General features: G+C 41.0%; 1 protein-coding gene across 3 annotated transcripts in view; it reads left to right on the forward strand.

The window, feature by feature from the left end:
- The window catches only part of skd (mediator complex subunit skuld), a 722,241-nt gene that overhangs the window by 642,539 nt on the left and 61,488 nt on the right, over positions 1–18,214 (forward strand). For all 3 annotated transcript variants that reach the window (XM_071664981.1, XM_071664980.1, XM_071664979.1), the window contains one exon: positions 10,331–10,581. In XM_071664981.1, coding sequence (XP_071521082.1) covers positions 10,331–10,581 — 251 coding nt within the window. The remainder of the gene's footprint in view (positions 1–10,330; positions 10,582–18,214) is intronic.

An 18,214-nucleotide genomic window follows, 5' to 3' on the forward strand; every position in this document is an offset into this window, starting at 1 on the left:
TTTTTTTTTTTATTATACTTTGTCGCTGTCTCCCGCGTTTGCGAGGTAGCGCAAGGAAACAGACGAAAGAAATGGCCCAACCCCCCCCCCCCCATACACATGTATATACATACGTCCACACACGCAAATATACATACCTACACAGCTTTCCATGGTTTACCCCAGACGCTTCACATGCCTTGATTCAATCCACTGACAGCACGTCCACCCCGGTATACCACATCGCTCCAATTCACTCTATTCCTTGCCCTCCTTTCACCCTCCTGCATGTTCAGGCCCCGATCACACAAAATCTTTTTCACTCCATCTTTCCACCTCCAATTTGGTCTCCCTCTTCTCCTCGTTCCCTCCACCTCCGACACATATATCCTCTTGGTCAATCTTTCCTCACTCATTCTCTCCATGTGCCCAAACCACTTCAAAACACCCTCTTCCTCTCTCTCAACCACGCTCTTTTTATTTCCACACATCTCTCTTACCCTTACGTTACTCACTCGATCAAACCACCTCACACCACACATTGTCCTCAAACATCTCATTTCCAGCACATCCATCCTCCTGCGCACAACTCTATCCATAGCCCACGCCTCGCAACCATACAACATTGTTGGAACCACTATTCCTTCAAACATACCCATTTTTGCTTTCCGAGATAATGTTCTCGACTTCCACACATTCTTCAAGGCCCCCAGAATTTTCGCCCCCTCCCCCACCCTATGATCCACTTCCGCTTCCATGGTTCCATCCGCTGCCAGGTCCACTCCCAGATATCTAAAACACTTCACTTCCTCCAGTTTTTCTCCATTCAAACTCACCTCCCAATTGACTTGACCCTCAACCCTACTGTACCTAATAACCTTGCTCTTATTCACATTTACTCTTAACTTTCTTCTTCCACACACTTTACCAAACTCAGTCACCAGCTTCTGCAGTTTCTCACATGAATCAGCCACCAGCGCTGTATCATCAGCGAACAACAACTGACTCACTTCCCAAGCTCTCTCATGAGTCATACATACATTAAATAACCTTACCAACCAGTCAATAATACAGTCACCCCCTTTTTTAATAAATTCCACTGCAATACCATCCAAACCTGCTGCCTTGCCGGCTTTCATCTTCCGCAAAGCTTTTACTACCTCTTCTCTGTTTACCAAATCATTTTCCCTAACCCTCTCACTTTGCACACCACCTCAACCAAAACACCCTATATCTGCCACTCTATCATCAAACACATTCAACAAACCTTCAAAATACTCACTCCATCTCCTTCTCATATCACCACTACTTGTTATCACCTCCCCATTTGCGCCCTTCACTGAAGTTCCCATTTGCTCCCTTGTCTTACGCACTTTATTTACATCCTTCCAGAACATCTTTTTATTCTCCCTAAAATTTAATGATACTCTCTCACCCCAACTCTCATTTGCCCTCTTTTTCACCTCTTGCACCTTTCTCTTGACCTCCTGTCTCTTTCTTTTATACATCTCCCACTCTTAATAGAATAATGAAGAGTGGAGGTGTAAGTATGGAAATGAAGAGAAAAATAAGGGACAGCATAGGCTTTCCATTCCTGACCCACAGAGCCAAAACTTGGAAGTGGAATGAGGCGCAGAGGTCAAGAATCCAGGCTGTGGAAATGAGCTATTTGATAAGAGCATGTGGTGTGACTAGATTTAATGAAGAAAGAAATGAATGGGTGTATGAGAGATGTGGATTGGCAAGGACTGCAAAGGGAATAAATTGTGGAGCGGTAGAATGGGTGAAACGAAATACTTTGAGGTGGTTTGGGCGTTTGGAAAGAAAGCAAGACTGGGAGTTTACAAGGAGAGTGTATGATAGTACAATTAAAGGGGTTGGTGTGAGTGGAAGACCACCTGTGACATGGGCAAATAGGGTAGAGGAATACTGGAGGGAACGAAACAGAGGAAGAATGCATGGAATGGTGTATGTGAGGGAGGCACATAAGTACTCTTTTGCCATGGCCACCCCTTGATGGGTGTTCCTGGAGGGAATGGGCATCAGAAATATAGATAGGTAGCTAGAACAAATGTGGCCTTTGTTGTCTTTTCCTAATGCTACCTCTCAAGTGTGCACTCGCTGGGGGGATGCCATTTCATGTGTGGTGGGGTCGCAAAGGGAATGGATGAAGACAGCAAGTATGAATATGTACATGTGTATATATGTATATGTTTGTGTATGTATACATTGAAATGTATAGGTATGTATATATGCATGTGTGGGCATGTATTTACATGCATGTGTATGTAGGTGGTTTGGGCTATTCTTTTGTCTGTTTCCTTTTGCTACCTCTCTAACGCGGGAGACAGCAACAAAGTATTATAAATGAAATAAATAGACAATTCAAGTCTTTCAGATCCAGATATCATAGAAATCAGTGCAGTGTACAAAAATGGTATTGAATGAATGTGAACATGATACAAGTTGAGCATCCCTAATCTGAGAATCCAAAATCCAAAATGTTTTGAGAGGCAACATGATGTTACAAGTGGAAAATTCCACACCTGACCTCACTTGCGCATGCTGGGCTCTGACGCTTTGTTGGCGCCAGTTTGTTGCAAGTCATCCTCACTGCCAGACCAACGTGCATTACTCTGTATATTTTGCTTATTCTCTGCTCTGTGGTACAAAGATATTGTTGAAAATGTCAAAAAAGGCCTGGAAATACCACTATGGGTAGCAGTGATAAGAAAAGAGGAAGCATTTATGTTTATCTATAGCACAGAATGTCAAGCTATTGGGAAAACTGGGCAGGTGTAAGTGTGAAATGTGTTACAAAAGACTTAAAGAAGAAAGGATATACTGTTGAAGTTCTATGCTTAAAGTGGTTAAAAGTTAATGAAAAATAGAAAAATTGAAGATCTCATTCATGTATTGAAAGAGTGGATCTGTCAGCATCAGAGTGAACACATGCCACTTAATAGTATACTGATCATGAAACAAGCAAAGATATATCATGATGAATTGAAAATTGAAGGGAACTTTGAACATTGAACAGGCTGGTTGCAGAAATTTAAGAAGAGACATGGCATTAGATTTGTGTTGATAAAGCATGTGCTGATTATGAAGCAGCTGAGAAATTCATTGATGCATTTGCCAAGATCATTGCTATGAGATTCGTGACATCAGAACAAGTCCGTAATGCTGATGAAACATTACTTGGTGTTATTGCCCCAGAAAGACACTGACTACAGCTGATGAGACAGCGACTACAGGAAGAAAGGATGCCAAGGATAGAATAACTATGATGGGATGTGTTAATGCAGCAGGCACACATAAGTGTAAACTTGCTGTGATAGGCATAAGCTTACATCCTCATTGTTTTAAATAAAGGAGTGAATTTCTTATTTGTCCATTGTTATGCAAACAAAAAATCATGGATCATTAGGAACATCTTTTCTGATTGGTTTCACAAGCATTTTCTACTAGCAGCTTGTGCTCACTGCAGGGAAGCTGGACTGGATGATGACTGCAAGATTTTGTTATTCCTACAGCTGAAATTCTCATCCAAAATTATGTATATGCGACTATTCCAAAATCCAAAAATATCCAAAATCTGAAACACTTATGGTTGCAATTATTTTGGGAAAGGGATACTCAACCTGTACTGCAACAACACCAACAACAACAAAAAAATTTACTTGAGGGATAGATTTTTTCACCTCAACAAATCACAAATCATTGAGAAAAAATCACAGGAAGGTCTGCAGGCCCGGTTGTAGGTGGAGGGGCTGCGGGCTCATTGTATGAGCTAGAGCTAGAGAATGGATGTGAGCAAGTGAGGCCTTTTCTTCTGTTCCTGGCACTTCCTTGCTAATGCTGGAAATGGCAAACAAGTATGAAGAAAAGAAGCAAGGGGAGAACCTTGTTGTCCTAATAGAATGGTCCACAAAACTTCTAAAGTGAATCAGAAAGTACTGCCATCCATTACATGTTACATTTTATGCATAGTATTACAAACAATTCATCTTTTAAGTGATGTTGGCTTCTAAAATGTTAACCTTTATCACTGTAATGCAAAGCATTCCCAAAGTATTATGCCATTGCATCAAGAAATGATAAGCTTAAAGTTAGAACAAAAGTGGACTAAGAAGTATGAAAAAAGGGCATTGCAAACATGTTACATTTTAACTAGAATTACAGACCATCATCCTAGTAATATGAAGCTTTACAAACATACCTGTAGTGCTTTACGCTTGTGGTACACAAACCATTCAAGTGAAAAAGTTCAGCCTGAATTAGTGAGTATTACTTATTTTTGAATTTCTCAAGTTATATGTACCTTTGATATATACATTTTTATGTTTTGATTTTTTTAATGTTCAAAACTGGGAATAATGGGTTTGGGAACAGGGGTCTGAAATTTAACCTTCCTTGTGCAATGAAACCAGAGTGAACCTAAATAGAATTATTATCACCTTTCCTATACTTACTACCAGCATTTTTATTTTCAAATATCATATTTTACTTCTTCCCATGATTTGGTAAACAGAGAAGAGGTAGTAAAAGCTTTGCGGAAGATGAAAGCCGGCAAGGCAGCAGGTTTGGATGGTATTGCAGTGGAATTTATTAAAAAAGGGGGTGACTGTATTGTTGACTGGTTGGTAAGGTTATTTAATGTATGTATGACTCATGGTGAGGTGCCTGAGGATTGGCAGAATGCGTGCATAGTGCCATTGTACAAAGGCAAAGGGGATAAGAGTGAGTGCTCAAATTACAGAGGTATAAGTTTGTTGAGTATTCCTGGTAAATTATATGGGAGGGTATTGATTGAGAGGGTGAAGGCATGTACAGAGCATCAGATTGGGGAAGAGCAGTGTGGTTTCAGAAGTGGTAGAGGATGTGTGGATCAGGTGTTTGCTTTGAAGAATGTATGTGAGAAATACTTTGAAAAGCAAATGGATTTGTATGTAGCATTTATGGATCTGGAGAAGGCATATGATAGAGTTGATAGAGATGCTCTGTGGAAGGTATTAAGAATATATGGTGTGGGAGGCAAGTTGTTAGAAGCAGTGAAAAGGTTTTATCGAGGATGTAAGGCATGTGTACGTGTAGGAAGAGAGGAAAGTGATTGGTTCTCAGTGAATGTAGGTTTGCGGCAGGGGTGTGTGATGTCTCCATGGTTGTTTAATTTGTTTATGGATGGGGTTGTTAGGAAGGTGAATGCAAGAGTTTTGGAAAGAGGGGCAAGTATGAAGTCTGTTGGGGATGAGAGAGCTTGGGAAGTGAGTCAGTTGTTGTTCGCTGATGATACAGCGCTGGTGGCTGATTCATGTGAGAAACTGCAGAAGCTGGTGACTGAGTTTGGTAAAGTGTGTGGAAGAAGAAAGTTAAGAGTAAATGTGAATAAGAGCAAGGTTATTAGGTACAGTAGGGTTGAGGGTCAAGTCAATTGGGAGGTGAGTTTGAATGGAGAAAAACTGGAGGAAGTAAAGTGTTTTAGATATCTGGGAGTGGATCTGGCAGCGGATGGAACCATGGAAGCGGAAGTGGATCATAGGGTGGGGGAGGGGGCGAAAATTCTGGGAGCCTTGAAGAATGTGTGGAAGTCGAGAACATTATCTCGGAAAGCAAAAATGGGTATGTTTGAAGGAATAGTGGTTCCAACAATGTTGTATGGTTGCAAGGCGTGGGCTATGGATTGAGTTGTGCGCAGGAGGATGGATGTGCTGGAAATGAGATGTTTGAGGACAATGTGTGGTGTGAGGTGGTTTGATCGAGTAAGTAACGTAAGGGTAAGAGAGATGTGTGGAAATAAAAAGAGCGTGGTTGAGAGAGCAGAAGAGGGTGTTTTGAAATGGTTTGGGCACATGGAGAGAATGAGTGAGGAAAGATTGACCAAGAGGATATATGTGTCGGAGGTGGAGGGAACGAGGAGAAGAGGGAGACCAAATTGGAGGTGGAAAGATGGAGTGAAAAAGATTTTGTGTGATCGGGGCCTGAACATGCAGGAGGGTGAAAGGAGGGCAAGGAATAGAGTGAATTGGAGCGATGTGGTATACCGGGGTTGACGTTCTGTCAGTGGATTGAATCAAGGCATGTGAAGCGTCTGGGGTAAACCATGGAAAGCTGTGTAGGTATGTATATTTGCGTGTGTGGACGTATGTAAATACATGTGTATGGGGGTGGGTTGGGCCATTTCTTTCGTCTGTTTCCTTGCGCTACCTCGCAAACGCGGGAGACAGCGACAAAGCAAAAAAAAAAAAAAAAAAAAAACTTCTTCCCATACCAGTTTTAGATCACCGAGGACTGTTGTAAGTTTTCTTAATTAATGGAGCTAAAGCCTTTTCTTTTTCTCCCCTTAACGATCTGGAACACTTAATTAAACATCCTGCTGAGATCTCAACCATCATGACCACTCTTTTAACACACATGACATCTAGATTTACCTTTGAACCCACTACACATACAAATTGGGTCCTTTGCATACAATCTGATTTCTGTTATTTCCAATTGAGCAAGCCCATCCTCTGTTCCCTTTTTGAAATTACTTTTGGCTCTTTGTGAAAGCTCATCGGTTACCCATGTGCAGCTTCTTTATTGAATTTCCTTGGGATGGTTACTACTTCTCTGGTCAGGATGTCCCATGTTGTGCTGAATACATAGCAAAGGTTTTCTTGGCTGGGATGGAGTCCTTCATCCTATCTAAATCTTGTTCTCCTCAGTCATGGTTTGATCGGTCCTGCTCTAATGCCTGTTGTATCAGGGACAGTGTGTACTGGACAGTGAAATTCTTCCCTTCCCAAAAACCCTCTCTGCTATCATATCTACAAGGATCATTACAAAGCTGTTCTTTGAAGAGCTAAGTGCACTTTCATGAAATCATTAAAAGAAAATGTGTTGTCTTCTGACAAATCTTTTGACAAATCTTTTTGGTCCTTTACCAAAAGCATCTCCAACATCTTCAGTATTCAACCTTCCCTCCTCTTTTCTTGTTTGATCAATCTATTGCATCCTCTCCAGCTAATAAAGCTTTTCTTTTTGGCAACTTGTTTTCTTCTAACTCACCTTTGGATGTTTCAGATTGTAAAACTCTACTTCCATATCTTCCCTTTGAACCAATTCTATATCCTACATTCTTCTTGCACAGGGTCTTCCAGGTACACTCCAAGATCCAAATGGATGAGATGTATGGCTCAGATGGTATACCTCCTCATGTTCTAAAGGAGTTTGCTTCTGCTCTAGCTGCAATTCTTGCTTGCCAGTTTTGCTTGTCAAAAAACCCAGACTTTCCCTTCAGCATTGGAAGTGCACATTCAATTCAGCCCATCCCTAAGAAAGGAGACTGCTTTAACCCCTCCAAGTGTTGCATTATTTCCCTGTTCTCACCTTTGCTATCTCCAAAGTCTTTAAAGCTTTCCTAAATCACACTTTCTCATACGCTTTGGATCCCATTCCCTTTTTTTCATATTATCATTGTAGATTAGTAGTGCTTGGTCTACTGTTGATCATCTCTTCTTTGTGACTGATCTCTGGTTCTCCTGTCTTTGGTATTTAGATAAAACTTCTGTTGTAGCCCGCAGCATCTCCAAAGCATTATACAGGGTTTGGCATAAGTCTTTTCTTTTTAGACTCACTTCCTATGGTTTCACTACTTCTCTGCTTATCTATTCCTCTGATGCCCATTCCCTATGGGAACTCTGTTAAGGGGGTGGCTGTGGCAAAAGATTCTCCATAGATTTTTAACTCCAGTGCTGCTGGTTCTCAACAATTAGTGCCTCACCCATAACAGACCCCTTGTGCAGTGTTTTCAGAGGCTCATTCCTAATATTCCTACCAACTACTTCTACTTAATATTCTTGCTTAATGTTACCACCTCCCACCTACTGCTGCTTAATTTTTCTACCTGAAGCTCATATCTAATGTTCCTACCTGCTACTTTTATCTATTACTCCTACCATTTTGCCAAAAGGCAGGGCTAGTACAAAGTACTAACCACATGAAAATCTAGAATTGCAAAGAATGAGTTGTGTGAGTTAAGTGTTGTCAAGTGTTATTTGTGGCAAGGATCTCGAGACTGTATGTTTGTGGACAGAATACCAGCTGTCTGCGTTTGGATGAGATAGAAAGAAAAGACAGGTACTTGCGTCAGATAAGTGCAACTAGACAACGATTGAAGTGCATGCTAACTACACAGCCAACACTAACCCTCCCAATACCCAGGTGGGTAGACAAGTAATATACCTCCATGGTTGGTGGCAGGCTGCTTACCAACTACTACCTACATACTTCTCTCTGTTCTCTAATGCATAGTTTCCTCTCAAGCCATTTCATCATGGTGGTCATTGGTGGAGCAACTTCCCGTTCATAACCAGTCAATGAATGGTGTTCTTCAATCTTATGCAGTTGATTTCACTTTAGATACTTAAACTCGCTTTTACTCTACCCTCCCTTCAATGCTTATCCTTTTTCTCTTACTGATCATATTTTCTCTTGTCAGTTCAGACCTGTACATCATTTCAGATTAAGGAAGCAATATCTTTGTAGAATTTGATAGGGCTTCAATGCATTTTCATATATTCTCTTTAAGAATCATTTGTTTACTTCTGTTCAATTTCTGTCTATCTTTTTTTCATAAATATTCACCATTTCCCACATTAGTGAGGTAGCATCAAGAACTGAGGACTGAGCCTTTGAGGGAAAATCCTCACTTGGCCCCCTTCTTTGTTCCTTCTTTTGGAAAAGTAAAAACTAAAGGGAAGGATTCCAGCCCCCCCGCTTCCACCTATTTTAATTGCCTTGTATGACATGCGGGGAATACGTGGGAAGTATTCTTTCTCTCCTATCCCTAGGGATATCTATCTGTCTTTTGTATCTATATATCTGATGCCTGTTCCCAACTGGAACATCCTCTAGGGGATGGGACATCAACAGTGTCTCCTTAACTAGTTAACTTGAGTGCTCTCGAGTCATATTAGTGCAACTTGACTGCCACTAAAGTGTTGGCTTACTACATAGGTGTCTCTAACCTTCCCGATACCTAGGCAGGTAATACTGGTAATATACCTCTTGTTAAGTTTCGAAATACCACCATTCATCCCTGTAGTAATATTAAGATGATAGGCATAACCATGTCCTCTACTGTATCCTGGAAATCCCACATTATCAACATCACAAAGTCTGCTTCCCTGAAGCTGTGAATTTTTGAAACTTGACAGTTATTTTTCATTTGAGCAGCTGTTCACATACACAGGGGTTTTGTTTACCTAAGTGTACCTCTCTTAACTAAAGTGGACCAAGAGCCCTGTCTCATTCATTTTCCTAGCATCACCTCTCTTCATTCAAAGAGCAGCAACTTTATAGTGCACGGAAAGTATGCTGTGATGTTGCTGCACTTTGTGTATTCTGTTGGTATTGTTTTGGCCATTGTTCTCATGAACTGTCTGCAGATGCCCCCACCTCCAGGATTTGGACCCATGTCATGCATTAGGCTGTTGCTTCCCCTCAGCTTCTGTGTAGGGACTGGCCTCTCAAGGATTGGCTGTTATGATGCCTCCATCCTTGAACAGCTACGCTGTGGACTTCTTTTCCTTTTTTGTCTTTCCCTCTTTATATACTGTATCCCCAGATCTTCTTTTCTATAAAGGATCTATGATGTCATTAATATATGATGTATTTAATAAGAGTTTATTAAAAAGCACAATGAAAGATGATTCTCTTGTCTTTAATAAGAGTTTATTAAAAAAACACAATGAAAGATGATTCTCTTGTCTTTCTCTCTTCATACAATCTATGATTTTAATGTATGATGCATTTAATAAGAATTGATTAGAAAACACAGTGAAAGATAATTCTCATGTCTTTCCCTCTTCATACAATCTATGATGTTAATATATGATATATTTGATAAGAATTGATTAAAGAATACAATGAAAGATAATTCTCTTGTCTTTCCGTCTTCATACTCAAATAATGTTTCTTCCTTTATGAGTCAGGTCTACAGACACCTGCGAAGCCCTAATTGATTTCAATTTCTTTTTCTATAACTTTTTTCTTTCACCTGAGATGGCCTTGATTGGAGCATGTTATGTGCCTGTGCCATTTTGGTTAAAGAAAAAACAATGCCCCATGATCTTTTTTCTGTAAAGGATCTATGATTTTATTATCTGATATATTTAACAAAAATTGATTAAAATACACAAAGATAATACATTTAATCATGGTTGCCTTTTCTTTACTTAAGAATTTATATTTGAAGTATTTATTTGGATGATATTTAAGATATGGATATTTGAAGTCTGTAACTTCTCCATTTTCTCTCCATTAATCTCTGTTTTGTAATGATTAATTTCTGTGTTAACCCTTACAGCTAGCTGCAGAAGAAAAACGTTTAGCTCCGTATCATATCTTCTCTCCAGCGTATATTTTGGCACCTATTAAAGAGAGCCGTGGCACATACAAAGAAGCACAGGAAGCTCTGGGAGTTCCACGGGAGAAGTCTACCATACTGAATTGCACATACTGTTTGTCAGAAGATCAGAGATGGTTACTTGCAACAGCTACAGATGACCTTGGAGAAATTTTAGAAACAGTTACCATAAATATAGAAATTCCAAATAGGTAAGTTGTAGATTGCTTTGCCTATGGTACCTGTTTCAGCAGTGGAATGGAATAATTAGGTTGTTTGGAAAGAAGTGTAGAAAAGTTTGAAAATATTTGTGGAATTGCTTTTCCCAAGTTTCTATATGGACCACCATCATGAAAGTTGTTGAATAGGCTAATAAGTTCAAAAAAACTTTAGCCATAGAAGAAAGTATGAAAGGGGAAGAATTTGTATTTTGTCAGTTGGTCAACTTTTGCCAGTTGAACGGATAAAAAGTGCTTTCAAAGCATTCATCAGACATAGTATGACAGGCTCCAAGATTTACATAACCTGTAATGGGTTGGAGGCATATTTTGTTTCACCAGGGCAGCACCTACAGACATTCCTATGGATGCTTTGATGCTTACATGGTGACTCAGACTCCCTCCAGGGTTTAGGAAATCTCTTGTTTAAGTAGCTGACTCATATTCTAACACAAAATTATTTATTACAGTACTTAAAGGCAAGTGAAAATTTGTTAACCTGGGTTAAATTTTGGAAACTATATAAACAAGTGTCATATCATTAGACTTCAGGCGCGCGAAAGAGAGACTTTTGGATATAAATGTGCTGAGAGGTGCAACTGGAGGGATGTCTGATCATTATCTTGTGGAGGCTAAGGTGAAGATTTGTATGGGTTTTCAGAAAAGAAGAGTGAATGTTGGGTTGAAGAGGGTGGTGAGAGTAAGTGAGCTTGGGAAGGAGACTTGTGTGAGGAAGTACCAGGAGAGACTGAGTACAGAATGGAAAAAGGTGAGAACAATGGACGTGAGGGGAGTGGGGGAGGAATGGGAGGTATTTAGGGAATCAGTGATGGATTGCGCAAAAGATGCTTGTCGCATGAGAAGAGTGGGAGGTGGGTTGATTAGAAAGGGTAGTGAGTGGTGGGATGAAGAAGTAAGAGTATTAGTGAAAGAGAAGAGAGAGGCATTTGGACGATTTTTGCAGGGAAAAAATGCAATTGAGTGGGAGATGTATAAAAGAAAGAGACAGGAGGTCAAGAGAAAGGTGCAAGAGGTGAAAAAGAGGGCAAATGAGAGTTGGGGTGAGAGAGTATCATTAAATTTTAGGGAGAATAAAAAGATGTTCTGGAAGGAGGTAAATAAAGTGCGTAAGACAAGGGAGCAAATGGGAACTTCAGTGAAGGGCGCAAATGGGGAGGGGATAACAAGTAGTGGTGATGTGAGAAGGAGATGGAGTGAGTATTTTGAAGGTTTGTTGAATGTGTTTGATGATAGAGTGGCAGATATAGGGTGTTTTGGTCGAGGTGGTGTGCAAAGTGAGAGGGTTAGGGAAAATGATTTGGTAAACAGAGAAGAGGTAGTAAAAGCTTTGCGGAAGATGAAAGCCGGCAAGGCAGCAGGTTTGGATGGTATTGCAGTGGAATTTATTAAAAAAGGAGGTGACTGTATTGTTGACTGGTTGGTAAGGTTATTTAATGTATGTATGACTCATGATGAGGTGCCTGAGGATTGGCGGAATGCGTGCATAGTGCCATTGTACAAAGGCAAAGGGGATAAGAGTGAGTGCTCAAATTACAGAGGTATAAGTTTGTTGAGTATTCCTGGTAAATTATATGGGAGGGTATTGATTGAGAGGGTGAAGGCATGTACAGAGCATCAGATTGGGGAAGAGCAGTGTGGCTTCAGAAGTGGTAGAGGATGTGTGGATCAGGAGTTTGCTTTGAAGAATGTATGTGAGAAATACTTAGAAAAGCAAATGGATTTGTATGTAGCATTTATGGATCTGGAGAAGGCATATGATAGAGTTGATAGAGATGCTCTGTGGAAGGTATTAAGAATATATGGTGTGGGAGGCAAGTTGTTAGAAGCAGTGAAAAGTTTTTATCGAGGATGTAAGGCATGTGTACGTGTAGGAAGAGAGGAAAGTGATTGGTTCTCAGTGAATGTAGGTTTGCGGCAGGGGTGTGTGATGTCTCCATGGTTGTTTAATTTGTTTATGGATGGGGTTGTTAGGAAGGTGAATGCAAGAGTTTTGGAAAGAGGGGCAAGTATGAAGTCTGTTGGGGATGAGAGAGCTTGGGAAGTGAGTCAGTTGTTGTTCGCTGATGATACAGCGCTGGTGGCTGATTCATGTGAGAAACTGCAGAAGCTGGTGACTGAGTTTGGTAAAGTGTGTGAAAGAAGAAAGTTAAGAGTAAATGTGAATAAGAGCAAGGTTATTAGGTACAGTAGGGTTGAGGGTCAAGTTAATTGGGAGGTGAGTTTGAATGGAGAAAAACTGGAGGAAGTGAAGTGTTTTAGATATCTGGGAGTGGATCTGGCAGCGGATGGAACCATGGAAGCGGAAGTGGATCATAGGGTGGGGGAGGGGGCGAAAATTCTGGGAGCCTTGAAGAATGTGTGGAAGTCGAGAACATTATCTCGGAAAGCAGAAATGGGTATGTTTGAAGGAATAGTGGTTCCAACAATGTTGTATGGTTGCGAGGCGTGGGCTATGGATTGAGTTGTGCGCAGGAGGATGGATGTGCTGGAAATGAGATGTTTGAGGACAATGTGTGGTGTGAGGTGGTTTGATCGAGTAAGTAACGTAAGGGTAAGAGAGATGTGTGGAAATAAAAAGAGCGTGGTTGAGAGAGCAGAAGAGGGTATTTTGAAATGGTTTGGGCACATGGAGAGAATGAGTGAGGAAAGATTGACCAAGAGGATATATGTGTCGGAGGTGGAGGGAACGAGAAGAGGGAGACCAAATTGGAGGTGGAAAGATGGAGTGAAAAAGATTTTGTGTGATCGGGGCCTGAACATGCAGGAGGGTGAAAGGAGGGCAAGGAATAGAGTGAATTGGAGCGATGTGGTATTCCGGGGTTGACGTGCTGTCAGTGGATTGAATCAGGGCATGTGAAGCGTCTGGGGTAAACCATGGAAAGGTGTGTATATTTGCATGTGTGGACGTATGTATATACATGTGTATGGGGGTGGGTTGGGCCATTTCTTTCGTCTGTTTCCTTGCGCTACCTCGCAAACGCGGGAGACAGCGACAAAAAAAATAAAACAGTGAAAGAAAAACAAGAAAAGTTTGGTAATTTCTCAGGATGTGGTTAGGATTGGCATTGGCTTTTCTATTTGGCCCTTCTGTTTGTAATCACAGGCATAGTATAATGACTGCTAACTCCATGTCAGTACACTTGAGTATCACAAATCCAGAAGCGGATATTCTGAAGAAATTGACTATCTATAATGTTTTGTGCCTTCAAAACTCCCCAGGAAAGTTGTTAACTTTCCAGTGTGGAAGATAGATAGTTTTGATTGACTTGGAGCTAAGGAAACCAGTGCATAGATTGCCTTTAGTCTTGCTGTTGGATTAAATTTTGGAAATTTGGGTCATCCCCCTCACAGTGAATAGAATGCTAAAAACCTCTACAAGTTTCTCATCAGCTGCTAAGGAAAGAAAAGTAGGTTATTTGTATTGAAGGAAAAGTAGACATCATATGATATATTGAGCAAGGTGCAATACTGAGCTAGGTACACAGAGTAAGACTTTCTTGTGGGTTCAGTTTTGGAGTAACAACTCATAGGTAATGTATAGATGTATAAAAACCAGAAGAGGTATTACACTGTAACTTCACTAGTCAGGGACTGAGATGTTTCCTGATACAAAAATTTTTTGGCTCATGAAATGATCCTGAGGTAGGGGAGAAAGAATTCTGTATCCGTATTCCCTGCAGGTTGTACAAGGCAACTAAAAGGGGCGGGAGCAGGAAGTGCTCAGACTGAGATGTCTGAATGTGTGTGGATGTAACCAAGACAAGAAGAGAAGAGAGATAGGTAGTATGTTTGAGGAAAGAAACCTGGTTAAAGATGAAGAATAGTTTGGAAGCATCTTAGAAGTAATTTCAGGGGTTAGTGAGAGAACTAAAGCTAAGGACTAAGTAGCACTCCCCCTGAAGTAAGAGTTGTAAGAGTGTGTGATAGAGTATAATAGAATGTAGGGAAGTAAATTCTAGATTGATGTGTGTAAAACTGAAAGTGGATGGTGAGTGATGGATGATTATTGGTGCTTATGCACCTGGCCATGAGAAGAAAGATTGTGAGAAGCAACTGTTTTGGGAGCAGTTGAGTGAGTTTGTCAGCAGTTTTGGTGCATGAGACCAGGTATTAGTGATGCATGATTTGAATGCAAAGGTAAGTAATGTGGCACTTTTGGCTATGATTGATGCGTATGCAGTATTCAGTGTTCTGGATGGAAATGGTGAAGAAATTGTGGAGGTGTGTTCTGAAAGACTGGTGATGGGAAATACCTGTTTTAAAAAGAGATATACACAACTATATGTATATGTGTAGGAGATGGTCAACAGGTATTATTTTTTATTATTTTTTATTTTGCTTTATCGCTGTCTCCCGCGTTAGCGAGGTAGCGCAAGGAAACAGACGAAAGAATGGCCCAACCCGCCCACTTACACATGTATATACATACCTATACATCTCAGTGTACACATATATATATATATACACACACAGACATATACATATATACATATGTACATAATTCATACCGTCTGCCTTTATTTGTTACCATCGCCACCTCGCCACACATGGAATAACAACCCCCTCCCCCCTCATGTGTGCGAGGTAGTGCTAGGAAAAACACCAAAGGCCCCATTCGTTCACACTCAGTCTCTAGCTGTCATGTAATAATGCACCGAAACCACAGCTCCCTTTCCACATCCAGGCCCCACACACTTTGCATGGTTTACCCCAGACGCTTCACATGCCCTGGTTCAATCCATTGACAGCACGTCAACCCCGGTATACCACATCATTCCAATTCACTCTATTCCTTGCACGCCTTTCACCCTCCTGCATGTTCAGGCCCCGATCACTCAAAATCTTTTTCACTCCATCTTTCCACCTCCAATTTGGTCTCCCACTTCTCCTCGTTCCCTCCACCTCTGACACATATATCCTCTTGGTCAATCTTTCCCCTCTCATATTCTCCATGTGACCAAACCATTTCAAAACACCCTCTTCTGCTCTCTCAACCACACTCTTTTTATTTCCACACATCTCTCTCACCCTTACATTACTTACTCGATCAAACCACCTCACACCACATATTGTCCTCAAACATCTCATTTCCAGCACATCCACCCTCCTGCGCACTACTCTATCCATAGCCCATGCCTCGCAACCATACAACATTGTTGGAACCACTATTCCTTCAAACATACCCATTTTTGCATTCCGAGATAATGTTCTCGGCTTCCAAACATTCTTCAAGGCTCCCAGAATTTTCGCCCCCTCCCCCACCCTATGATTCACTTCCGCTTCCATGGTTCCATCCGCTGCCAGATCCACTCCCAGATATCTAAAACACTTCACTTCCTCCAGCTTTTCTCCATTCAAACTTACCTCCCAATTGACTTGACCCTCAACCCTACTGTACCTAATAACCTTGCTCTTATTCACATTTACTCTTAACTTTCTTCTTTCACACACTTTACCAAACTCAGTCACCAGCTTCTGCAGTTTCTTACATGAATCAGCCACCAGCACTGTATCATCAGCGAACAACAACTGACTCACTTCCCAAGCTCTCTCATCCACAACAGACTGCATAAGTGCCCCTTTCCAAAACTCTTGCATTCACCTCCCTAACAACCCCATCCATAAACAAATTAAACAACCATGGAGACATCACACACCCCTGCCGCAAACCTACATTCACTGAAAACCAATCACTTTCCTCTCTTCCTACACGTACACATGCCTTACATCCTCGATAAAAACTTTTCACTGCTTCTAACAACTTGTACTATTAGATTATGTATTAATTGATAGGCTTGTAAAAGAGAGACTTTTGGATGTATATGTTCTTAAAGGGGCAGCTGGTGGGATGTCTGATCACTATCTTGTGGAGGCAAAGTTGAGATTTTTAAAGGTTTTCAAAGAAGAGGAGACAGTGTTGGGGAGGAGAGTGGTGAGAGTAAGTGAGCTTGGAAAGGAGTCTTGTGTAAAGAAATATCAGGAGAGATTGAGTGTAGCATGACAAAAGGTAAGAGCAAAGGAAGTGAGGGGAGTGGGTAAGAAATAGGAATGGGAGGTATTCAGGGAAGCAGTGACGGCATGTTCAAGAGATGCATGTGGCATGCGATAGGTGGGAGTTGGGCAGATTGGAAAGGGTAGTGAGTGATGTGATGAAGAAGAAGAGTTGCTAGTGAAAGAGAAGAGAGGCTTTTGGGCGGTACTTACAAGGAAGGTGTGCGAGTGATTGGGAGATGTATAAGAGAAAGCAGCAGGAAGTCAAGAGGAAGATGCAGTGGTTGAAAAGGAGGGCAAATGAGAGTTGGGGTGAGAGAGAATCACTAAACTTTAGGGAGAATGAAAAGATGTTTTGGAACGAGATGAATAATTTTCAAAAGACAAGAGAACAAATAGGGACTTTGGTGAAGGAAGCAAAAGGGGAAGTGATACTAGGGAGTGATGGAGTGAGGAGATGGATTGAGTATTTTGAAGGTTTGTTGAATGTGTTTGATGATAGTGGGCCAGATGTAGGGTGTTTTGGTCAGGTTGGTATGCAAAGTGAGAGAGTCAGGAAGAGAGAAGAGGTGGTGAAAGCCTAGCTGGAGATGAAATCCAGCAAGGCAGTGGGAGTGGATGGTATTGCAGTTGAATTTATTAGGAGAGGGGTTGACCATGTTATTGATTGGTTTGTAAAGATTTTCACTCTATGTGTGGATCATGGTGAAGTTCCTGAGGTTTGGGTGAATGCATGTATAATGCCATTGTATAAAGACAAAAGGGGACAAAGGTGATTTTCAAACTGTGGAGGCATAAGTTTGTTAAGTATATCTGGAAAATTATATGGAAGGGTATTGACTGAGAGGGTGAAGGCATGTATAGAGCATCAGACTGGGGAGGAGCAGTGTGGTTTCAGAAGTTGTAGATGATATGTGTATCAGGTGTGTACTTTGAAAAATGTATGTGAGAAATACTTGGATAAACATGGGCTTGCTTGTGGCATTTATTGATGTGGAGAAAGCATATGATAAGGTCCATAGAGATGCTTTGTGGAATGTCTCAAGAGTTTATGGTGTAGGAGGGAAGTTGTTAGAAGCAGCGAGAAGTTTTTATGGAAATTGTTAGAAGCAGTGAGAAGTTTTTATCAAGTGTTTAAGTCATGTGAATGAGTAGGAAGAGAGAAGAGTGATTGGTTCCCAGTGAAAGTCAGTCTGCAGCAGGGGTGTGTGATGTCACCATGGTTGTTTAATTTTTTTCTGGATAGGTTGGTGAGGTAGGTAAATGCAAGAGTTTTGGAGCGAGGGGTGAGTATCCAGTCTTTTGGGGACGAGAGGGCCAGGGAAGTGAGTCAGTTGTTGTTTGCGATGATACGGCACTGGTGGTTGATGCAAGTGAGAAACTGCAGAAGTTGGTGACTGAGTTTTGGAGAGTGTGTGAAAGAAAATTGAGAGTAAATGTGAACGAAAGCAGCCTTTAGGGACAATTTAGTTGGGATGTAAGTTTGATTGGAGAAAATTTAGAGTAAGTGAAGTGTTTTAGATATGTGGTGTGTGGACTTGGCAGCTAATTGAAATATGGAAGTTGAAGTGAATCATTGGTTGGGGGAGGGGAGTTAGGTTCTGGGAGCAATGAA

This window comes from Panulirus ornatus, chromosome 9 (genome assembly GCF_036320965.1).
Source record: "Panulirus ornatus isolate Po-2019 chromosome 9, ASM3632096v1, whole genome shotgun sequence".
NCBI lineage: Eukaryota > Metazoa > Arthropoda > Malacostraca > Decapoda > Palinuridae > Panulirus > Panulirus ornatus.